At 48.7% G+C, this 24,544-nt stretch overlaps 1 protein-coding gene across 3 annotated transcripts in view; it reads left to right on the plus strand.

Annotated features, from left to right (window-relative positions):
* Nucleotides 1-22,957, plus strand: part of NUAK1 (NUAK family kinase 1) — a 72,304-nt gene extending 49,347 nt beyond the window's left edge. For all 3 annotated transcript variants that reach the window (XM_025882590.2, XM_073900354.1, XM_073900355.1), the window contains exons 3-7: nucleotides 1,382-1,533; nucleotides 4,094-4,159; nucleotides 13,416-13,535; nucleotides 15,521-15,653; nucleotides 18,297-22,957. In XM_025882590.2, the coding sequence (XP_025738375.2) occupies nucleotides 1,382-1,533; nucleotides 4,094-4,159; nucleotides 13,416-13,535; nucleotides 15,521-15,653; nucleotides 18,297-19,450 (1,625 nt within the window). In that variant the 3' untranslated portion in view covers nucleotides 19,451-22,957. The remainder of the gene's footprint in view (nucleotides 1-1,381; nucleotides 1,534-4,093; nucleotides 4,160-13,415; nucleotides 13,536-15,520; nucleotides 15,654-18,296) is intronic.
* Nucleotides 22,958-24,544: the final 1,587 nt, after the last annotated feature.

A 24,544-nucleotide genomic window follows, 5' to 3' on the forward strand; every position in this document is an offset into this window, starting at 1 on the left:
CATAATATTAGGCAGGGATTCTTTAGGAAGGATCTTGGATATCCTACAAAGGTTTTTATGCCATGTCCCTTGGGAGGGATGGGTTTCAAAATAATTATTTATTTTCTCTTTGCTCAAAGGACATCTATGTGAAAGCCCAAAGTAGGAAATGGATAGCAATGGGGTGGCTTTGGTGGAAGGGATGCTGAGGACCTAGCTAGCACCTGTGCTCTGTGGCCTCCCCAAACCCGCCCCTATGAGCATCTGCCTGGCTCTTCCTCCCACGGACTTAGTCCAGCCGAATGTGAGCATCACGGCTAGAGTGTCAGAGTTGGTGAGAGAGAAGGATTTACAGGCATTTGGGAAAACAATTTCCATGGTGGTGTGGGGGTTGCGTGGGAAGGGGCCGAGGCAGGGAGCCCAGCTTGGGGTGATTGCAGTGGTCCTCACATGCCACCAGGCTGTGGCATCACAGGTCCCCATCCACGCTGGAAGCCGGAGATGAGCCCCGTCCAGTCTGGAGGGCTCAGCCACACTGGGCAAGTCTCTTAACTTCTCCAGGCTTCAGTGTCCCCATTTTACTAGTGGTAAAATTAGTGGTATTTCCCTGAAAGTTTGTTGCAAGATCTAAATGAGTCAGTACATGTCAGGTACTCAAAACCTTACAGGAGCCTGGCACATAGTAATTATTTCCTGTAATTGTCCGAATGTACTTAGGAAGTTTTGAGTTCACTCATTTGATAATTGTGACTTGAGCCCCTCGGTCAGCGTTCTGAGTGCTGGGGAGGCATCCGTGAATGAAATAGACCAACCCCCATTTACACTCTAGTAAGCGAGAAGAACTAAATTAATACACAGAATAACACAGAAGCGGGCTAGGATGGATCCATGGGATCACACAGGACCTGCTGGGCCAATTTGGAACACTGGGTTTTATTTTGAGTGAGATGGAAAGTCTAGAAGGTTTTGAGCAAAGAGGTGACAAGTCCAGCTACCCATTTTTGGGTTCAGAGTAGCTTGTGAGGTCCATATCGAATGGTTCATAGAAGGTAGGTGTTATCCTGCACTGTCCTGTGGCTGGGGGCGGCGTTCTGGTGGGCGGGGCTTTGGAGAACGAGCCTGGTGAAGGGCGGGGGGTGGGGAGCCCTCGGAAAAGAGAGGCACCTTTCCCTTCAGGTTGCAGAGGTGTGTCCGGTCACAAGAGCGGTGATGTCATTGTCCACCTGGCCGGAACACTCTCGCCCAGCTCCTCGTGACGTGGACCGGCCTGACTTGTGTCCTGACCGGTTGCTCTTGGCCCCCGGCTCAGTGACATCTCCGTTGTCCTCCCTCGCACCCTCTGGAGTCATAAGTGAGCTTGTTGGATAAACAGGGTGTTTGTGTGTTGCTGTCCCCCCCGCAGTGTTTGAGAACAAAGATAAGATTGTGATCATCATGGAGTACGCAAGCAAGGGCGAGCTATATGATTACATCAGCGAGCGGAGACGCCTCAGCGAGAGGGAGACCAGACACTTCTTCCGGCAGATTGTCTCTGCTGTGCACTATTGTCACAAGGTATGGCCGAGCCCCGCCAGAGCTCGGGGCACCGACGGTTTTGATGCTCATGTGAATGTTTTCACAGTATGCAGGCGATACCTGTTTACTGTCATCTGCATGGAGAATTTATGAAATAGAAGAAAATCACCATCACCCAGAATTCCAGAATCCAGGCAAAACCCATGATTGACATTTTTGTTCGTTTCTTTCCCATCTTCTTCCTCCTACTCCTAACATTTTTTTTAATTTGAACTTCTTATTTTGAATGATTTTAGATGTACAGTGAAGTTTCCAAGCTGGTACAGAGAGTTCTCGTATGCCCCTCCCTCACTTTATCCTAATGGGAAGAGCTTATGTTACTATCAGTACATTTGTTGAAACCAAGACACCAACATTTGGGCGCTGTTGTTAACAAAACTCCAGATTTTATTTAGATTTCCCTAGTTTCTCTGCCAATGACCTTCTTCCTCCTTTTCGGGATTCGGAGTACAACAGTGCGTGTATTTTTACATTTGTGTCTTGCCTTGCCGCTTAGTATTTTAATCAGAACACGTTCCTATGTTACTAAAAATTCTCTGTAATTATTGTGATTGTTGGACATTTAAGGCTGGTTCCTATTTCTGGTTAATATATATAGGGATCCACATCTTTATATGTTAACCTTTTCTCATTTGATTCACCTGAGGGAAAATCCAGAAGTGAAGTTACTGGCTGTGAACTTTCCTGTGCTCTCAGTATCTTTCCTTGCATAGGTCATATCCACATAGGTTACGTACCTACACATACATTTTATTGCAACACACCTAATGGGTTGTGCTCCCAATACAGTCAGGTTAGCCACCCTTTGTCTCTGGAGAAGGAAATGAAGTACACAGCTACTTCCAAGATGTATTTCAGCCTTCATCATTATTAATCATGTTAGTCATGATTCCCATTGTATTCGCACTTTCCCCCAGAATGGTCACACCTGGAACAGTCTTTCACTTTGAGGACAGTAGTGACTTGAGTCGAACATGACATCCAAAATAGAGCTAGCTTCTTTGTTCAAATGATTGCAACACGGGGCCTTCTGGTTTGTTAAATATTCCGGTTAATTGAGAGCGGCTCCGTAAGTAACTAGAAGATATTATTCAAATCTAAAACTTTTAACCCATGCGAACACTGTTGGACTTCTCTTTGCGGACTCAAAAGGCACTGATTACTCAGATCATACAGTATTTTTTACTTTATCATCAGGCGTCATCATAAAGGACTACAGATCATATTTTCATTATTTGAGATGTGTGAGTACTTGAGATTTTGTATGAATGGCGCTTTGTCAGACTCATTCCGTCTTACTCTGAAAACTAGGAATGCAATAATATAAACCAAAACTACTCCCAGTCTTTAAAATGAGAAAAAAATCGGGGACCTTAGATTCTGTATCTTTCCTCCGGGAGCCTTGGTTTGTGCCTTTCTGAAGTCAAAACACATCCTGGAAGGTTTGCGTTAGAAAAAGAGGAGTAGAAATATAGCTTTTATCTCCTCAGCCTGTGCTTTTGGAGGTAGTAAGGACTGTCAAATGGAAAGGAAAATAAACAATAAAGCACCAACTGTAATAAACATGCCGATTCTGAACTAAAGAAATCTTGATCGAAAGACAGAGATGTTCTAGCCAGTTGGTTTGCTTAAAAGAGGAGCTTCAATCGCAAATGTCCTTTATGCTGAACGATATGAAAAACTTACTCCTTGCTATTTGTCCGCCCAGCCCAAAGTAGCTGGTTCTTTCTGTTCCACCTCTGCCCATGCCCTCCCCGCATCCCATTAAAAGATCACTGGGCTTTACAAAGGACTGTGCATATCAGGTGTTACTGCGGGATAGACCAGCAGCCTACTGGTTAATGACTCCTTTCCAGCCTCAGCGGGGCTGTCTGCCCATCAGTGCAGGCCAGCCTCCAGCCTTGCCAGAGTTTGCTTGAACGGAAAGGTCACACGGTAGGGCAGCGACCTGCTTGGGTCAGCCCAGTGTCTGGGGTCTCCTGGGCCCCTCCCACCTTCACCCTTCGCCCTTGAGTCTAGCTGAGCCCAGAGGGTCTTGCAGAACTTCCCTCCCAGCCGCTCAGGAAATGCCCGTGGGGGGGCTTCTGCTATCCTGGGGGAGAGGGGCAGGCCCGCAGACAGACAGACAGACAAGCGAGGCCCACATTCTGAGTCTCCAGCAGAGAAATCTGCTTCTTCCCTGAGAAGCCCAGCACAGACAGACATTGTTCGCCGCCCGCGACTCTATTGCTTTCACACAGTGGAATTACATTCCGACCAAGAATCCCCCTGCTGTTTTACAGGCTCTGGGGGAGAATGGATTCCAGTCATTTTTCCCTTCACCGCCCAGCAAGTGACTAATGCTCTCCTGTCGCTGGTCGCTGGCTGGCGGGGGCCTCATGACAGTGAGAGAAGCCCTGAAGGTTGGAGGCAAAGACCACCGGGGCTGGCGCATTTCTTTCATCTGTCAAATGTCTCCCTTTGCTCACCCTCCCGCTCCCTCGTTCTGTCTCTCGTGCTGGCTGCCCCATTCACGTCTGCGCCTGTCTTCTCATTGCAGAATGGCGTGGTCCACCGGGACTTGAAGCTGGAAAACATCCTGCTGGATGACAACTGCAATATTAAGGTAAAGCTCTTGCCTGGTGGATTGATACGCAGGGTGGGGAAGGGGGCTGCTCAAGGTGCCCCAGGCTGCAGCCTCGGAGCCAGGCGGCTGCGTCCTGCCCTGGCCGGCGGGTGCGGGGAGTCACCTCAGTTCTGTTCCAACCCTTCAATTCGACCAGCATTTATCGATCTCCAACTACATGCCAGACCTCGATCTTCATGCTGGGAGAAAAAGATGATTAAAATACAGTCCCTGTCCTCAGGAAGCTCATAGTTTGCAATCGTCACTGTGAAAACACCTACGACCGTAACACATTGCGTGTGTATGTCCTGTCATGTTTTCCTGCTATCGCTTACCTTTAATTTTCACAACCCTATGAGGTGGGTGCCGTTATTGACATCATTTCGCAGATAGGGAAAGCAAGGCACAGAGAAGTTAAGTAATCAACCCGAGGTAACGCAGCGGTAAGTAAGTGGAGTTGGGGTTTGAGCCTGTGTGTGTCTGACTCCCCAGGGCTTGAGTTGCCAGCAGGGCCCCAGGTTATGTAAGAGTTGGAATTCTCCGCCCGCCACCCTTCTGTCCCCGCCGTGCCATGCCTTCTCCTTCTCTCTCCCGACCCTCCCAGCCCCCGAACCAGCTGTGGAACTGGGCAGCGGGCTATGGTGGTATGTGCTGCTGGGAAAGGAGCAGACCGTCCGGTGAGGGGGTTTACTGCCACGGAGAGTGTTTTTGCTGGCTGCCGCTGCAGTTGAAGCAAGCTCTCCTGGCCCACGGGGTTCAAGCGCCTCCTGCGGAGCATTCTCAATGTCCTTTTGATCACAGCTGCAAAATAAGCAAATACGGTTTCAAAATAAACGGAGTTCGCTGCATGGGTTTCATTATGAAATGGCCTCGGTACTCCTGACACCAGGGGATCCCTCTAATTGGCCGCCGGTGACGTTAGTGCCTCATCCCTGGTCCCCGGACAAAGCATGGGAACGACCTTGCGTCGCCCCCTTTCCTGGTTGCTCTTGCGCTCAGTGGAGGGGGTGGGGCGCATCACAGGGAGACTGTTGCCTTGCTCCGAGTTTGGATTAACACTGTTTGCAGATCGTGGCGGCCACCATTAGTTACCATAGTCCTTTGAGAGGATCCTCGAAGTCATGTGAGGATGACCTCTTGTTTTTGCGAGTCGTTGACCTCTTTCTGTGTTAGTCCATAGAATACGGAGGAAGCAGTTGGTCAAAGCAGTTTTTGCTAGGATCAGGAAGTGAGATCTCAAGGTCTCTCCCTTTCTGGATTATTCTAGCAGGAGCACTGGCTGTCCAGTCAAAAAATTCCCTCCGGTGTGGCTTCCTAGCTGCTTGCCATGGGGAAACCCACTTCATCCTGTTTCTGCGACTATAAAATGGGGTAACAGTGATGCTCACAGGCTTGTGTTCAGGACTAAACAAGATACCCTGTGTTTAGCTTCATACACTGCTGAGCACTGGGCAGTTGAGTCAAGATCAAGAGCGGTGGCTTTGGAGTTGGGTAGCCTGCGATTTGAATTTGAATCGCGACTCTGTCCCTGACTAATGGCAGTGTTTTGGAGAAATGAATCCCCTAAGTCTCAGTTTTCTGGTGTGTCTAGTAGGGATGCCAGTCCTAACTCTGGGGGTGGTTGTCTGTTCATCCATTTTCTCAGTGAGTATTTCCTGAGCAGTTATGTGTGCGTGCCCTGTGCCCGGGGTGCCTAGGGAATCAAGGGCAAATGTGAGGATTTTAGTACACAGAGCACTTAGCACTCAACTCTCAGTATCCAAGGCACCTGTGCCAATAGTTGGTCACCAGAGAGGACTCTGAACAGGGCGTCAGCTGTCGTGAAGGTGCCTGGGTCCTCGGGAGTGGTGGCCAGGCCACAGCTAGAGAACTGGGTGCTGGTCTGAGGGGCACATTTCTAAGGGTTTGTGTCATCCACCCTGGTAACTTTCTCTGCAGATTCTTTCTGCCACCTGCCTCCGGAGCTCTGCAAACGAAATGTAGTCTTTACAAGGCCTGGAATGTGAGCCTCTGGCTTGGGGATTGGGTTCTGTGGGACAGTGTGACCTCTTGGTCCCATGATGTAGTCCCAGAAGTGATAAGGCACATAGCTTCCTATGGAGTCATAGAATTTCCCAATGGAGGAGAAGAATAGTTAGAATTCTGAAAGCAATTGTGCTGGGAACAATGCCGCAGGAGCCCTGGGGAATGGCGCATTTGAATGAGCAATGGGGTAGTGGTGTTGGGCCTCCCAGCTCCCAGGACCACGTCCTTCCATCTGCGCTCCCTGTCCGTTGTATAGATAAATAGCAGACACACAGAACATTATAAAAATTGAACTTTCACTCATGGTTTTTTTTTTTTTTTCCTCCTTGTCTTTTCCTTAAGACTCTCTTCTCCTGGCATTTCCCAAGGTAAAACGCACACATGTGTGCACACACACACACACACAGAAACCAAACCTTCCCATTCCCCAACACGGGTTCTTCCTTTTGCTTGTTCAAGGAATGCTGCTAGGATCTGAGAATCCTAGAGCCTGATGAACGCTGAGTGTCATTTTCCAGCCCCCTTGTTCAAATGATGAAGGCCCTGTAGGTCTAGGTGACAGGCCCAAGGTCATGCGCAGGGAATCAGTGTGGGCTTACTGTGTCTCTGTTTCCTTGGAGTGTGGCCCAGTGCTTGCCACACAGTAGGTACCCTTAAGTTGTTTGGGTTTGGGGTGAAGGGATGACAGCCAGGAGAACTCCCATGTTTGACTTCTGGGCAAATTATCTTTCATCATCTCACACGCGCTTCCAAGATTTTTTTAAAAAATGCATTTCAGCTGGTGTTGATTTGTCTTCCGGCTATGTCTGCCCGGCTCTTCCTGACTCAGCATTTTGCTGGAAACACATTTAGAAAGGGCACTGGTGGCAAAGGCAGCGGACACATGGCCAGACGCTGGTCTCCATGTTCAGGAGAGCCTGTGGCATCAGCGTCTGGCTCCAGGGCCGGGCAGAGAAAGCAACGGGTTATGAGTAGCCAGGTCCCTCTTGGAGCCCCCTCTGCTGCCTCTCTAGCTGTGGTTCCATCTTCCGTATTCCAAGGGTGGGAGGCCTGTAAAAATGCTACTGGTTTAAACTTGCCGCATGTCACTGTAGTTTGGTGTGAGCTGTGTAGCTCATTCCTCCCCTCTTCTCAGCCTGATGTTGATTTGCAAAGAGCACATCTGGCATTGGAAATTATTTATCTGGCCAGGGCGAGAGGGCGTGGCTTCTAAAAATATTCACATAGTCTGTTGGCAGAAAGAATGAGAGCAATGTGCTTCTTTGGGTTGCATTCCGTACTCCGGAGAAGCCTGCTAAAGCCTCTGCGGAGTAAGCCTATGTCTACGAAAATAGACACCCAGCATAGCATTAATTTGCAATTAATAAAAATGGGCCAGATTCACATCCCACTCTCTGGGAGAATGGAATGCCGACAATTCCCATAGAAGGGTCCTGTAAAAATGTCTTACAATAAGAAGAGGTCCAAGCCCTGGGGTCAGCTCGCCTCCTCAAAGAGGGCTGGGAATTTGGTGAGCTCCCAGGGCTCAGAGGCGAGGGGCAGAGGGGAAATGGCCTGTTGCCCCTGATGACAATGAGATCGCTGCTGCTGCGGACAAGCAAAGCGGCTTTGAATGGCCGGGGCTAAGATGAGCTAGAAATCTCAGAGGCTGAACAAGGCCAAACAGGGCCAACTTGGGATATGGCCCCTGGGCTTTGATTAGATGCGTGTGAGAACTCTGCATTCGTGCGTTAATTAACCCATCGGTTTGTTTGTTCATTCCTCCCTTTATATATGTGTTTGTGTACACGTGTGTAGCCGCGCATGCCCGCATTCTCTCCTCTGTTCCTGCACTTACGCAGTCAGCAAACTGGGTATCTCCTGGGGGCAGGATGTACTCGACCACAGATATTTACTAAGTCCCTACCATGCACCTGGCCCTGTGCCGGATGCTGGCGTTCCAGGCCCTTGTCAGGGGGCTCGGAATCTCGCAGTTGTTCAGCCAGCAGTAACAAGGGGCCAGGAGAAGGATATAGAGATGAGTGAGGAAGATAAGGTACCTGCCTTAGTGGACTTGGAATTCCACTTGGGGACACAAGCAGCAGACAAATAAATACAGAATGTAATTGTCTGGTGGCGAAGAGAATCCGTGCAGAGTGAGGGCGGAGGCCTGCAGGAGCTTTTAGCTAGGGTGGTCAGAGAAAACAACTTGCGTAGGACTCACACTCCTCAAATCCACTGAGCTCTCTTTGGCTTCCTGGCTTTTGCACACATGGATCCCTGTGCTTGGTATGCTCTTCCCACTGCTCTTTGCCTGCCCGTCCTTTCAGTCTCAGCTTGAATGCCTCTTCTTCCAGGAAGCCTTCCCTGATCCTCCTTTCTCGGCAGGGCCAGATGGCCCTTCTATGTGCCTTGCCTCATAGTGCCCTGTGTAGTATTCTGGAAGTGTTAAGCAGGAAGTGGGGGGTCTGTGAACTATAAACGGACCAAAAAGCCTTTACTGGGGCAGTGGTGATTGAACTTGGTTTTGAAGGATGGGTAGGAGTTTGACAGAAAGAAATGTGCTGACAGCCTTCTACAGGGAAGGAGCAGCAAGCACAGGAATAGGGCATGGAGGCTGGAAAATGGAAGTAACCTTTCCTGAGCCTCTGCTGGAAGCCAGAGTCCATGCCAGACCTTCCATGTGCCTTATCTCATCTGGATCTCAGACTGTCTCCACCGGGGTGGGTCGGATTATCCCCCATTTTATGGATGAGGAGGTTCCTGCAGCTAATATTAGCAATAGGGCTGGCTGCAAACTTAAGGCCATTCGACTCTAAGGGCCAGGCACCTGATAAATTCTACCCTCTACTGCTACCACCCAAATTTGCCCCAAATCTAAGAGAGCATCACACGAGGGCACATTTTTGGCCCTTGCTTGAGTCTGCCTTACCTTGTCTATAGGCAGCTTGCAGACAGCCGTTCCCGGGAGGGACTCTCCAAGTGCTGATGGTGGCCGATGGCCAGGCTGCCTGTGTCGTGGTGGCCAGAGCACCCACGTAGGGATGCCCGAGTCGAATGAGTGGTGAGTCGTGACAGGTTGCTCACTGGGGTCCCCTGAGAGGCTCCTTCCTGGAGGTGCCCTCAGTGAAGAGCTTCCCCAGATGGCTTGGGGTCGATCATTTCCCAGCTGGTACCGAAGCTGCTGGTCCACGGACCTCAGTGGAACAGGGAAGGATTAATTAACTGCCTAAGTTCAGTGCTGGTAAGAGGTGGGGCTGGGATTTGAACCCAAACCTTCCAACCCCGCATCCTTTACTTCTCCCATCGTGCAGTGCAGCCTCTCACCCTGGGCATGCCTATTCCAGAAGTGGGTGACGATAATTCCTCTGGGCTCTGGGGTGGGCACTGGCTCTTAGCAAACAATTGTTAAGAGACCAAACCACCAGCAGTGTCGTAATTGCTGTCATCTAGAATCAGCCGGTACAGGGACTGTTCCAAGGGCTTTTCATCCCTGTTCTTCAGTCTCCACACAGCTTTTGAGGTGGGTTCTGTGATTATTCCCACTTTGCAGATGAGGAGACTGAGTGACTTGGCAGGGCCCGCCCATCACCCAGGAGGGCCAAGTCCAAGGCTAGCCCCAGGTTCCTCTGATCTGTCCAGCCCACTGTACTTCCTCTCAGACACTGCAAAAGACCATCAGCCCTTCACTTACATTATCGACCTCATGAGTGCTTTCCCCCAGCGTTTACCCACTAGCAACCGGATACTTCCTTTTTCATCCGGTGAGCTCACAGCGATTATTCACAGAGATCTGAGGTTAATCCCCCTTTAGGTACCGCAGAGAAGTGGACCCACGGAATATTTATCCTTTTGCGTCTGGCTTACTTCACTTAGCTCGGCGTCTTCATGGTGCATCCGTGTTGTAGTGAGGCTAATTGTTTGGAGATGTGAAGAATCACTTCCTACTTTGTCTTTCTAACTCTGATTTTTATCCAGCAGCGCACACCTCCAGAACGGCTTGGTAATAACAAAAACTCCAAAAATGAAGGACCTGAGTGTTGGCTTCTCAGATTCCTTTCCAGGGCCCAGGCTGAATGGGGTATCAGCCCAGTGTGGGGACATGATTGGGAGCCCGTAGCAGGCAGGGGACAATCCCATCATTAGCAAAAATGCTGAGTAGTTACCTTTCTCCAGAGGTTACCTATATGTCAGCAAAGTATGACTTTCGTTCAGTTATTTTTGTTTTATTATGTTTAAAATCACTGTTTCCCCAATTTCAGCTTTTTCAGATTTCCCAAATTTCTATTCTTTCACTGTCTCCTTGGCTTTCACCTTTCCCTCAAACCTTCTGTGTTCTTTTACTTAATATTTATACTTAGTGCAGTTCCCTTCTAAAAAGTATATTTATTGGGCACCTGAGTGGCTCAGTTGGTTAAGCGACTGCCTTTGGCTCAGGTCATGATCCTGGAGTCCCGGGATCTAGTCCCACATCGGGCTCCCTGCTCGGCAGGGAGTCTGCTTCACCCTCTGACCCTCCCCCATCTCATGCTCTATCTCATTCTCTCTCTCAAATAAATAAATAAAAAATCTTTAAAAAAACTAAAAAGTATATTTATTTGAGAAAGACGCTTTAAAATAATTACCTGAAATGGAAAAGCCAGTGTTGTTTTGAGTATCGTGAGGTTGATAAAGCTACTATTACGGATTTAAGGGTGGGAAGCAAAGATTTCTCGAGGCCAGTTTTTCTGTGCCAGTGACTGTTCCAAGCATTTTACATACTTTCCATCATTTAATTTTCACTACAACACTATGGCAGTCAGTGCGCTTCCTACTTCCGCTTTACAGATGACAAATTGAGGCTTTGAGAAGTTTTTATACCCGGTGGCCATTCCTGCTCTTCTGGCCGATAGAGGCTCCACAGGGCGTGAAATCTTAGAGCTGCCGCCCGAGTTTAGGTGGTTCAAGGTTTGAGAACTCTGTGTGTGTGTGTGTGTTGATTCATATTTCTTTTCCACTGAAGTGCCAAGAACACAGACTAATCTACATTTCTATGAATCTTCTGTCAGTGGCAAATGACAGTTTTACTGGGAGAGGCTAATAAACATCAGTCTGTGGGGATGGGAGTGGGCCCTAACATAAACACGCTTCTCAGGATGGCTGCAGAGAGAGCAAGCGTGCCCGGACTGGGAGCGCTCCGACGTGAGTGTGTGCATGCAGGGATTTGCACGCCGCGGCGATGGGTGCCTCTCACGGGTGTGTGTATTTGGAAGCCGCGGACATCGCGCATTGCGGGGTGGCAAGGGGATGCCTCCCCCCGCCCCCAGGCCCCGCACAGTGTTGAGGCCTTGCCTTGGCTGCGCTCGCCGAGGACAAAGCCCTGGGACGTGCTCCCGGGCTGTGGCCATTCCATTCCTTTTCTGATGGACGGGCACGCTTCATAAGCTTCCAACCGACTTCCTACAAGTGAATCAGAGGCCTTGCTAAGAAAGTGGAATTCCGGGCAATTAAATGCAATCCGAGCTTGGAGAATGCATTTTCTGAGGCTGGTTATACACCAGCTGCTTTCAATGCCATTCCATTCATTCATTCAGGGACGACTTTTAGAAAATAGGCTTATTCTGGGGCTGCATTCAAAACAGAGCCTCAGCGCCATCAGGGCTGGGCTGCTCGCTGGGCATGTGAATTGCTCAGCCTATTTATAAGCCTCCAGTGGAAATCTGCACGGAGAATGGCAGAAGCCCATGGTGGCTCGTCTCAGAAGGCTGGAGTGAGGGTTTGGAGGCACAGCTTTACATTGCTGCCTGCTAGTCAGCTCTCCTGAGATGCCTCACCACATCTCCCTAAACCCCACTTTCCTGGTCTGCTTAAAAAATCGTGGCAAAATAGCCAGAACATGAAATTTGCCATTTTAACCATGTTTAGCTGTACAGGTCAGTGGCGTGAAGTATATTCACATTGTTGTGTAAATGGGCTTAGATCAGAGAGGGTGAAGTGCTCAGAACAGGGCCTGATCATTGGAGGTGGTTCAGTAAGTGGTGACTAAGTTTCTTCTTCTTCTGCATATTCTATTAGTTGTCTTGTGCTTTTCAAAGTATTTTGCCTGTTCGAGTGACAAGTATTTCTTGGCGGGGGCAGGTGCTAAACAGTGGATGACACAGAGATGAGGGAAAATGCGGAACATGTTACCTGCTTCAGGGGACTCAGTCTAATGGGCAAGGAGAATTTATTATTTATATGTGTCGTGTGTGTGTGTGTGTGTGTGTGTGTGTGTGTATGCGACGTATATGCATATGTACATACGTAACATTATACGTATATATGTGACGTGTATATATGTGATTATATGTACTTATGCACACATGCACGCCTGCATACACTCACACAGGGAAGAGTACTGCCATAAAGGATAATGAATAAAATGCTTCAAGAAACCAGGAGAGAAGAGAGTGATTCCAAGGGGTGTGCAGTACAAGAGAAGCAGTGTTAGGTAGAGCATTGGTATGGAATTTGAAGACTTAAAGGTTTACATTCATGGTCTCATCTTGAGTGATTGATTTTTTTTTTTCTCACACTAAAACTGCGGTCCAGAACAGGAAAGGATCCTGGGTTCCCATTTTCTGGTGGCCAAACTGAGGCTCAGAGTAGCTAAGGGACCTGTTTCCGTGTCACACAGATGGCTAATGACAGAGTTTGGGCTGATATATGGTGACTCAAAATCTAGGACTCTGGGGTCCTAGATTTCATCTGGGCTCAAGAGGTTGGCAAAACAGAATTCTGGGTAGAGTGGGGGTGGATGAGAAGGGGTTGGTATCAGTGGCACTGGGTCACGGTTTTCCAAAGTGTGACTTTTTGAAAGTCACTGTGGGTGCAGTGTGATTTTAGGGGGGCTACAGATGGGGCACTTCCCAGATTAATAGCTGTGTACTGTCTTGTGCGTCGGAAACATCAAGGCTGTGATTCTGAGGCTGTTTCTCAGAGTGGGTCTAAACTGAAGTGAAGGTCAAGTCCATGCAGGGAGCGGTTTTGAGTAAGTAAGAGAACATGTAGCGTGCAGATCCAGCAGAATCTGTTGTGGTTGCCAAAGATTGCAGCTGGGAGTCACTGGCCCATTTCTGTGGGTGGACTGGTTCTTTTATGGAGACTAAGGACTGGAGAAAAAAATGGTGACCCAGCCGGCAGACCCATCCAGGTGCCCTAGTGCTCAGATGATTCAAGGTAGGTACCCCCTGGAATGCTAAACGGCCTCTGTGGGTCTTGCTTCTCTTTGCAGATTGCTGACTTTGGGCTTTCCAACCTGTACCAGAAGGACAAGTTCTTGCAAACCTTTTGTGGGAGCCCACTCTATGCTTCTCCTGAGATTGTCAATGGGAGACCTTACCGGGGGCCAGAGGTGAGCAAGTTGCTGGGGTGTATGGGGGTGGGGGCCGGGGAGGAAAGGGAGGAGGGAGGGCAGGAACTGGATATAAGAAATACTTCAAACAAACAAAAAAGCAAGCAAGTGGGGAAAGCTTTTCCTTATATGATTATAAAAGCCACAATATAGACACCTGGGAGAAAGTTTGAAAAATCTAGAAAATGAGGTTACCTGCAATTTCCCCCACAAGAGATAACCACTTAATATTTTTGCCACTTTTCTTTTAGACTTTTTTCCAGTGTCGATCTCTGCATTTCAAAAAATAATGGCAATCATTATATATACGTGTATACATATGTGCATGTGGCCTTTTATTGACTTAAAATTATATTGTGACATATTTTGAATTTGTTATTACTAAAAAACGTGGTTTCTGAGGATGATATAATGTTTTATTTTATGAATATACCATAATTTAATCAATTCCCTAGATTTAGACAGATTGTTTTCAGTTTTTCCCTGTTAGAACAAACCAAAAAAACAAGCAAAAAACCCCTCACTCTGCAATGAATATCTTTTTGCATATATCTTAGACAGCATGTACCTTTGATTAAGGAAATATAGGGTTTTTTTTTAAGATTTATTAATTTATTTTAGAAGGAGCTTAGGTGGGAGGGGCAGAGGGAAAGGGAGAGAGAGAATTCCAAGCAGACTCTGCAGGACCTGATCCCATGACCCAGGAGATCATGACCTGAGCCAAAACTAAGAGGCAGGTGTTCAACCGACTGCACCACCCAGGCTCCGCTAAGGAAATACAGTTTTAATCGCACCTTCTAATGCACGAGAAATGCACTTCTCTATATGCTTAAAGCTCTCAGGACCACTGTAAGAGATGTGTATGTGGAAATGCTATTTTGAAAATGGGTGAGTTGCGAGTGATTACGCTCTTTAAAAGGATGGTTCTCTTTACAGAGAGATTCATCCACTCCTTATCCTTTAAATAGCAGCTGCTCAGTGGGTTGAAATGTTTCCCTCCAAATATTTATCTGTTGGAGAGTGTTTGAAGGCAGGGCTGGAGGGTGAAGAGAAGGATGCCAAGGGCCTCTACCAATTGCAGTGAAGAGAAAGTCTTTCTAAAATAAGAATGTAAGGGCGGGACATTGGATTCCATTTACAAAACTCTAGAAACTTGACACTCTCCATTTATCATAGGTAATGAATGTTTCTTTGATCTTTGATGATCTCTTTCTGGAGTTCTAAGCTGGCGGCCTGTGATCTGGCTAGCAAACATGCTTTATCTGGCCACGTTAGTCTTTCTAAAAGAAACCGGACCAAACATTCAATAATTGGGAGATTTTGCATTAAAGTCTGGTTTCTGACTTCCCGAAAGGATCTGGCAGTGCCGGGCCTACGTTACTGTGTGGCAGCAGTTAGCCAAGGGGAGGCTGCCTCCGTCAGGTGGATCCATGCACTCCCACATTGTACCCCACATTCTCTCTTGCTTTGTTCATCTTGGTTGCATGCCTGGCTCTTGTAAGCATTTGAGTTGGCAGCCCCTGATCCATTTGAAGAAGGTGCAGGAAGGCACTGGCGCCTGGATTTAGAGTGAACAGCCCCGTGTCCCAGTCCGGCACCCATCCTGGAGGCAGAGAGGGGCTCTGGAGAAATCAGTTAGCGTTCCTGCGCCTCAGTCTTCCCATCTGTCAGATGGGGTTGAAAATAATCCAGGCTCTCCCTGTTTCACAACATCATACTGAGGATCCAAGGAGATAATCTTTTTAAGAAAGTCCTCACACAGATTGGGACTCCCGGTCTCTGAGAGGGAAAGGTCAGGCTCTGCAGCAGCTGACAACCGCACCGCGTATCACTTGTCAGGCTGCGGTGGGAACCTGTCCGCCGAGTGCTAAATTCAGTTCCTGGGGCCGTTAGGGGTGGCTGCTCACAGTCTGTGATGCTAATGGATCAGAAGGCGTACCGGAACCTGCTTCTGAGCTCCTGTATGTCCCGTCTCTCTGCTCCAGGTGGACAGCTGGGCCCTGGGCGTGTTGCTTTACACTCTCGTTTATGGAACAATGCCCTTCGATGGTTTCGATCACAAAAACCTCATTCGGCAGATCAGCAGTGGAGAGTACCGGGAACCTACACAGCCGTCAGGTGCGTGCCCTCGGAGGCTCAGGGATTGAGCAGGAGTGGTTGGAGTGGTTGGCTTATTACCCTTTCTTGAGTGTGTAGCTCACACTTTTTTGCTTCTGTTTTAACATCTGCAAGGAATCTCCTGCCTTTTCCTCTTCTTTTTCTCTCCGGAGTTTTGCTTTCTGGCAAAGCTGGCTTGCTAGGCTGCTTTGCCCAAACCTCCCCAAATGGAATTTCTAGAACAAATGTCCCCTACACCAGGTAAGCTAGGAGTCCTGTGTGCTTGCTGTGTGAACTTGGGTAAGTCCCTTACCATGTGGATTCAGTTTCTCCACTATAAATTCACATTTAGGAAGAGATATCACATGAAGTCCTTTCTGGTCTACGTGGTTATATAAACCATCTTCACTAGACTCAGTGCCATGAGGGTGGCAACTGCTCTTTTTCACCACTGTGCCCCCAGCCAGGGGCATGGCCCATGGGCGCTGTTTCATTATTCAGTATTTATTGCTATAACAACTCTATCCCCGACCTCCCCCACCACCCTGAATCAACTTGGTCCCTCTCCATGAGATGCCTCTCCAGGCCCCTCTCTCCAGGAGGAATCCTCGACTTCTTCCATGGCAGCTCAGGGCTCTAAGGTGGAGGAAGAAGAAGCTTCCAGGCCTTCTGTGCTGGGCAGGCAGATAATGTCACTTCTGCCACGCTCTATGGGTCAAAGCACCCGAGATCATAAGCTCCATCTCTTGCTAGGAGGGTGTGATGTGTGGATGGAACGTGTGTGTCCACATGGTCATCTTTGGAAAGTAATTAATGCAGACCTTCCTATGTAGACATGCTGCCCACGCGCGCGCACACACAGCTGATTTCTCATTCTTTGCGGTGGTTACAGTTCACAAAGTTGCTATGAGCACGGAGTGAGTGAATACTGAGATAGCACTGCTCCCGGGGACAAATACAGGGCTCAAGCTCTGGTCACAGTACTGGTGTCAACTGATCAATATAGAACCTTGTGTTATGTATATTTCTGTGCAGAGACACCTCATTTAAAACATCCCGTTGACTCATTCACATCAGACTCACAGCCAACAGCACTGTGACTCATGCCTGAACGAAGCCTATCTAACGCATGCACTTTCTCTGTAAGGCACATCACAGCCTTCTCGAACTCAGGAACCATAGTTAGCGCTTTGGGCCATTTTACACAGTGAAATCACCAACAAAAAGGTCAAAAGTGTGAAAAACAAGGACTATACAGGCTGTGAGAAGTACACCTGTTTACAGCATGAGAGTGGAAACAAGAAGGCAGGGAGGCGGCCCCTCCTTCGACCTCAGCTGGGAACATACATGCACGCGGGGGGTGACTCAAATTTTTTGCCACTTTGCAAATGGACACAAATGACAGGGAGAGTGAGTGCCCGGGTATTGATTTTGGGGCTACAAAGACATTTTAGTGAGCAGGAGAATTTATAATACAGAATCTGTGAATAATGAATATACACACACACATATATATGTATATGCATACACATTTTTTTTTTCAATAGGCCAGCCTGGGTTTTTTGTTTGTTTTGTTTTGTTTTGTTTTTGTTGTTTTTTGAGAAATTTCAGGTGACCCAACCGGTACCAACACAGCTCCTGGCACATTGCAGGAATTTAGAAAATATTTACTGAATGACTGAAGGAACATCCTGTTACTTTTCAGGGGTGCAGCTCACCCCTGATCTCATTGCCTGACCCCTGCCAGCTACTCATTAGCCCACATAAGTGGCTGAGGGGGAAGCGGTGCCTTCCCAGGGTATAATTCACCTCCCATTGGGGGAGCAGAGTTTAATCTTATAAGTCAATTTATAAGCTGTGAGAGTCAGTTGGTTCCTGTGGCCTCCTCAACATCCCTTCGGGGCTTTCCCCTAATTCTCTGGCAGCCGAGATGTGCACATGGAATGTCTCAGCCAGGCCGTGAGCGGATAGCAGATCTAGATGAGCTCTCTGAGCTGACGGCTCGGTAGGCTACAGCTTATGTCAGAGAGGGAGAGGAAGTGAGCTCACTGGGCGTGGGTCTCAGGACCTGGCAAAAGCCTGGGGTAAGGCCAGCCTTGGGGATGGCACCTCTCACTGCCCATGTGTGCCATCCTTCTTTCTTTCCCTGTTTGATAAGGAGCCTCTTTTTCACCGTCTCAGCCCTAGATGTCCTTTTCATGGTGACACACTTTCCCCCATTACCTTGAGCACTGCATGTTTATACAAACCCACCTTGGAGGACTACAGAAAAGCCAGGGTCACCTCACTCTGTTTTCCCTTTTGGTAAAATAATATCCACCGAAGGAATGGTGGGGCCCTGCTTGGGGTCGGGTCTGGAATCTGTTCCAGTTACCTGGCCTTCCCCATTTAGTGAAGATCTGAGTTGATGGAGAGCTCAGTAGTTCTAGGACATTCCTTTGCTTCTGTGGAAAAACATGCCAGGGTGTGACCGTGCCCTGGCCTGTGGTTGTGTCCTGATGATGCCTTCCGTGTACCGTCTAGAAGGCTTTGGCTCCCACTCCCTGGTGTGGCAGGACCAGATCTCCCGCCCGAGTGCGCGTGTCCCCTCACCCCTGCAGCGTCAGCCCCGTCAAGGCCAAAGGCTTCCATGTGACGCACCGTTCTTTTTCTCTTGTGCCATAGACGCCCGAGGACTCATTCGGTGGATGCTGATGGTGAACCCCGATCGCCGGGCCACCATCGAGGACATCGCCAACCACTGGTGGGTGAACTGGGGCTACAAGAGCAGCGTCTGTGACTGCGATGCGCTCCACAACTCCGAGTCGCCGCTCTTGGCTCGCATCATCGACTGGCACCACCGTTCCACGGGGCTGCAGGCTGAGGCCGAAGCCAAAATCAAGGGCCTGGCCAAGCCCGGGGCCTCCGAGGTCATGCTGGAGCGGCAGCGGTCCCTGAAAAAGTCCAAGAAAGAGAACGATTTTGCCCAGTCCGGCCAGGACTCGGTGCCCGAGAGCCCATCCAAGCTGAGTTCCAAGAGGCCCAAAGGGATCCTGAAGAAGCGAAGCAACAGTGAACATCGCTCCCACAGCACCGGCTTCATCGAAGGCGTCGTGAGCCCTGCCCTACCCTCTGCTTTCAAGATGGAGCCCGACTTGGTCCGGACCGCCGTGCCCCTCCCAAGCCCCCCCGAGGCAGAGGTGCCGGGCAAGCTCAGCCCCAAGCAGTCGGCCACGATGCCCAAGAAGGGCATCTTGAAGAAGACCCAGCAGAGAGAGTCAGGTTACTACTCGTCCCCGGAGCGCAGCGAGTCTTCAGAGCTGCTGGACAGTAACGACGGGCTGGGTAGTGGCCTCCCTTCCCCCAGCCCCCCGGACCCCACCAGGGGGACGTCCCACGGCCTCTCGTGCCGGAGGAAGGGCATCTTGAAACACAGCAGCAAGTACTCAGCAGGCACCACGGACCCGGCCCTCGTCGGCCCTGAAATGCCCACACTGGAATCCTTGCTGGAGCCCGGCGCCCCCGCCGAGGGCCTCTCCCGGAGCTACAGCCGGCCCTCCAGCGTCATCAGTGACGACAGCGTCCTGTCCAGCGACTCCTTCGACTTGCTGGATCTGCCGGAGAATCGCCCTGCCCCCCCGCGCATCCGCAGCTGCGTCTCTGCTGAAAACTTCCTCCAGATCCAGGACTTTGAGGGGCTCCAGAACCGGCCCCGACCCCAGTACCTGAAGCGGTACCGGAACCGGCTGGGAGACAGCAGCTTCTCCCTCCTCATGGACATGGACGATGTGACTCAGGTCTACAAGAAAGCGCTGGAGATCTGCAGCAAGCTTAACTAGCTCCCCGGGGGGCGCGGGGCTGGGTTGTGGGTGGGTTCGGGGGAGGCGTGGGAGCAATGACTTGTGCTAGTGAGCTGGTTACCTCTTTGCTGGCCTGTGACAATAGACTGAAAAAGGATTGGTGCCATCCTGGTGGGCCCAATTGGCAGCCTTGAGGCAGCACCTGAAAGGGAGAAGTGGGCTCTCTGCCAGTCCTGCCAACGGCCAGTCAGAATTTGGGTCCTGATTGGCATTTACTTTGTGGTACCTCCTAGAGGACCAGCTGTCCAGGGGAGGTGGTGTTGGCCAGCATGAAGAGGGTGGGGAGGAAGCATATGGGAGAGGGAACACATCCCTAAAACTTGTCCAAATGCTTCTGGAGGAAGGGCAAGAGAGACTGGGGCCGTCTGCCTTGGATGAGCTCAGAACCTGCTGCTTCCCCCCTCACATGAGCAGGCTTGGTCTGACTGCGTGGGGTTGGCAAGTAGATTTCAGCCACCTGAACTTGAATGGGTGATCGACTGATAGCGGCTCCTGGGTGTGCTGGTGTGAGTAGCCTAGGCGCATGGGAGGGAGTGCTGTGACTGAATAGCAGTGGCTGCCTTGGGAAAGGGAAGGGGGGCAGTAGCCCTCATGCCATGCGGTGGCCATCCTTGACATGGCTAAGCCCCGAAAGTGTTGGGTTGAGGCATCCTGTGGGATCTATGCTTGTCTTTCATGCCGCTCGTGTGGCCTTTGTTAATTTGCCACTCTACCTGGGATGGAAGACAGGGTCTCGGGCAGAGAGAGAATGCTCTGAACACCGCTAAGGACTTAAAAGAGTCAGCCCGTGGTGATTTTTGGGCTGTTTGCTGTCTCCCACTTCTTTCCTGATGTCTGCCTTGCTCTTCAGCACAACCTCCCGAGGATGGACAGGGAAGAGAATGGTGGTGTCAGAGGTCAAAACTCTGGTGTGTAACAGAGCTCGGGACCCTCTGTGGTCTTCGTGCAGATGAATGGAAATTGATCCACACCAGCAAGGGGGCAACTTGTCGATTTCTTTAACATCTCACTATTAACTGGAATGCCGTCTCTTGGGTTCTCACCCGCATGAATCAGATGTGACGCTGTCCACAGTCTCCAAGGAGTAACTGGCTCAACCACTGACCCTGTTTACTAATAGCAAACGGTTTCCCCGTCCACCAAGGGTAGAATCCGCAGAGGCAGGCGAGTTTGCTTCTAGGGAGTTAGTGTGTAGGTGGGTTATTTGGATGGGGAAAGGAAAGGTAGGCATAAGGTCCTCCCCTCATATCTAGGGATTCTGTCATGGGTTTGAAGTCCTAGACTCTGGGGGAAAAGAAAGTTCCACCCATTCAAATGAGTAAGGTGTTGAAAGAGCACAGTGGGTTGGGAGGGAACATTTCCCAAGAAGCCATCCAGATGGTTCTGGAGGAGGCAGGAAAGAGGTATAGCAGGACTCTTATCATAAAAAGTAACATAACTAGGTATTCAACTTCTCGACACCCAGATTACAGGTGATAAGATGTCAGTCCCACAATGGGATATCTTCAGATACTGGGTTTGGAATTAATGATCTCATTGGGGAATCTGGGATGACTTCAGATCCTACTGGCCTGGGCAAATTGAAAGCCTTGTTTCAAGATGGTCGACCGCTGCGACCCGCAAAGATATATAAGGAGGACTAGTCTTGGAGGGGGGGTTATTTTTGGGAAAACCAACAGACAACGAACAGTTATAGGGAGATGTGAAAGAATTCGCCGTAAGGCGCTGAGAACATTCATTGGAGTGAAACTGCCCTTTTCCTAAGGAGATGGCTCCGTTTCTCCCCCTTGTCACCAGCCCTGGGGTTGTGGCTTTGTGCATGCCTTCAGGTCGAGCTGAGTGGTGTGTTATGGGAAGCTTCTCCATTTTCTTTCTTTCAATTGCACCTCCTTCCTGAGCTCCAATATAGGTTCAAAGGGAAAAAAAAATCTGTAGATAGCAAATTGTGTGTGTGGGAAGTGTGGGTGTGTGGAGGGCATCCTGCAGCCTCCGAGCTCCCCATTCCTTGTCTCATTTTATGTAATCTGTTCTGGACAGCCTGTATTGCCACACTGCTGGTCCCGCATGTGTGGCAACTGGCCAAGTTGGTAGCTGTCAATATGCCTAAGGTATAACACCTATCTACTGGGTGATATGTTTTTTCCTTTTGCCAAGTGATTGTGTCTGTTTAGTATTTTCCATCCTTCTAAAATGACACTATTAAGGAAAATCATTCTATTTCTCCCCTTCCCCCACCCCCAAAACCCCACACATGCATGTTCTCTTTTGTCCACCAACCCAGACAGTGGATTGTGGCAAAGACAGTCCTCCACTCAGAGGCCGAGGATCTGAGTTGAGTCCTGGTGTGCTGCTAACTAGCTGGTGGCCTGAGGCACCTGCAGTGTTTGGGAAGCTAAGTTTTCCCTTTAATGAGGGCTGGTGGGGGGAGGAGGGGGGAGGGAGGACTAGCCCATCTCTCAGGCCCCCTGCCTGCTTCTGACATTCTGCTAACATCCTCTGATTCTCCATACTGTGTTGACTCTGTCCTTTCAAGGAAAAACCTGGTCTAGAGAGAAAAGCCCTGACATGTAGCTCCCTGCTTCCTGATTAAGTGCTATCATCCCTACCAGCCAATCCCCAACCAAGGAAGTCATGCTTAATTCATTTCCATGGAATTACAAGTGAGAGACACTTTTATGACCTGGTGGACCAAGCAGGAGATTCCATGTAAGCTCTCCTGGTCCTTTCCTGGCCTCTGTGGGCCTTTCTGTGTCTTAGTTTACACATCTGCCAAAGGAGTAGAATTATACTTCTTTTTACAGGTAAATTTTAAGGCATGATCAGTTTTCAGGAAGTGCTTCAAGACCCTAGGCGAAATGAAAATGCTAAGTGCTCCCTCACTTTCCATCCCTGTTATAAGGTGCTGCTTCTTCAGATGATGGGGAGCACTTTCCAGGGGGAAATTCAGGGGAGTGTCGCCCTGGCCTGCTGTCTTGAGTACAAATGTGAATGATCAACTGACTGCTTATTGCCAAACTGGAAATGTTCTGTAGGGATTTACTGGCATGGTATCATTCCTAGAAGAAAAAAAGAGAGAGAGAGAAAAAAACTTGACTGCACATTTTTTTTTTTTAAATCCGTGTTGTGACTTTTATTTAATTTCTATTTTTTTTTTTGTTTTGGTAATAAAAAGTTGACTTTTTTATTTGAATTTGTCTTTTTTTTATTTATTGGTCTGAAAGACATTTCAAAGGTATTATAATAATATATTGGTGTAATTTAATTGGTGCAACATGCTTTATGGCTCCAGTCAAAATTGGTTTTTGTTCATTTGATTGGTTTGAGCCCAGAACAGCCTACAGGGGGGAAAAAGCTGGATAACCACCCAAAGTGTTTGTATTTTCATTGGAAACTGACTTTTGTTTTGTTTTTTGTTTTGTTTCGTTTTTTTGGTTTTGTTTTGTTTCCGTTTTTATTTTTAAATTAAATAAATTGCAATGAACTGAACTGAACTGGGACCTTGCTTCTTTATTTGGTTGTTTTCCTCTTAGTTAAGGAAGTAAGTGACAGAGTGGGTATAAGTAACAGAAACCCACCCAAGCTAGCTCAGGCACAGAGGGGAAACTTAGCTGAAGTTTTTGGAAAAGGAAATGCAGCTAGCCGGGCAGCAGGAGCTAGAACTGGGGGAGGAGCCAAGAGAATGACAGGCCCTTTTTTCTAGTCCTCCTTGCACACCGGCTTTCTCCGCCTCCTTTCGTAGCCTAGCTTTCTCCCTGATTTTATGACCCACTTTGGTTTACCTCACAGATTCCAAATTTACATATTCTCAGTTCTGTGTTCCAGAAGAGACAACTGACTGGGTTCCTTCAAACTGGACTAGAGACAGTATCGAAAGTTAATAGCCAGTCATGCTCTCTCCTTCTTTCTGGTTCAGCTCCCTCTGCCTGTCCCTTCTTCGGCAGCCCCCTCTGTTCCCAGGGCAGCCAGACTGCTAATCTGATTGCTCGGAGTCCAAGATCAATGGGCATTATTTCCCAATGGGAAAAGCCACTGCTCTGCCTCTGATAAAATGGCACCCTGAGTCCCATTTTACCATTATTCCTTGCATGAACAGACCTTCCAGGAAGCTCTTAGAAAGAGGGATGAATAATAGGGTAAGGCTGGATCCTAGTTACAATAGCAAATGACATCAAACCCTACCCTAGTATCAAACATTAGAGTTACACTACACTCTGTGCTGAATAGCAGTGTTTGGGGATCCGTGTAAGAAAAGTCTGACTTTGCAAAGAAATTGCAACTTACACCCCTTATCTGGTCTACTGGGAGAACATCTGATACAGCTTGTCACATTTAGCAAATAAAACCACAGGACATCCAGCTAAGCAGTGGATGATTTTTTAGTATAAGTATGTCCCGTGCACTATTTAGGTCCTGCTTATACTAAAAAAAAAAAAAAAAAAAAAAAAAAAATTATTTATCTGAAATTCAAATTTAAATGGGCTTCCTGTATTTTATCTGGGAACCCAATCTGATGGAGCTTATTTGGCTAAAATGACCAGGTACCTGATAAGGTTGAGGGTTGGGGAATGGATGTTTATGATGTGGCCTGCCGAATTAGGACCTGTCTGTCTGTGCCTCTCCAGCTAGGCTGCAGTGGGAAGAATCTCAATTCCGATTTGGACTTGCTGATTGTTAATGAGGCAAACTGCTTCGTGTCTCTGTGCCTCTGTTTTCTCATCTGTCTGATGGGTGCATGGATTGCTACCTTTACCCAACTTTAATGGGTCCATGAAGAAGGAATGAGCTAATTTCTACGAAGTTGCCTTGAGCGTAAAACTCATTATGAATGGGAATCCATAATCCTGTCGTTACAGAGCAATAGTCACTGAATATAAGGGATAGGGAGGAAATAGGAGCAGCTGGAGGGGCATGGCTTACATGCCAACTGATAGGTTGGTGAGGTTAATGAGAAGTGGTCACTTTAAGGAGGAAGATCAAGAGAACTAATATTCATGGAGCTTCTTCAGGGTGCTCACTTCATCCTTATTCAGTGGCAAGTGGAAGAAACCCAGCTCAGACCATGTTAAGTAACAA

The sequence above is a fragment of the Callorhinus ursinus genome, unplaced genomic scaffold (assembly GCF_003265705.2).
Source record: "Callorhinus ursinus isolate GAN/ISIS: 27379988/994484 unplaced genomic scaffold, GSC_fseal_2.0 scaffold14, whole genome shotgun sequence".
NCBI classification, from domain to species: Eukaryota; Metazoa; Chordata; class Mammalia; order Carnivora; family Otariidae; genus Callorhinus; species Callorhinus ursinus.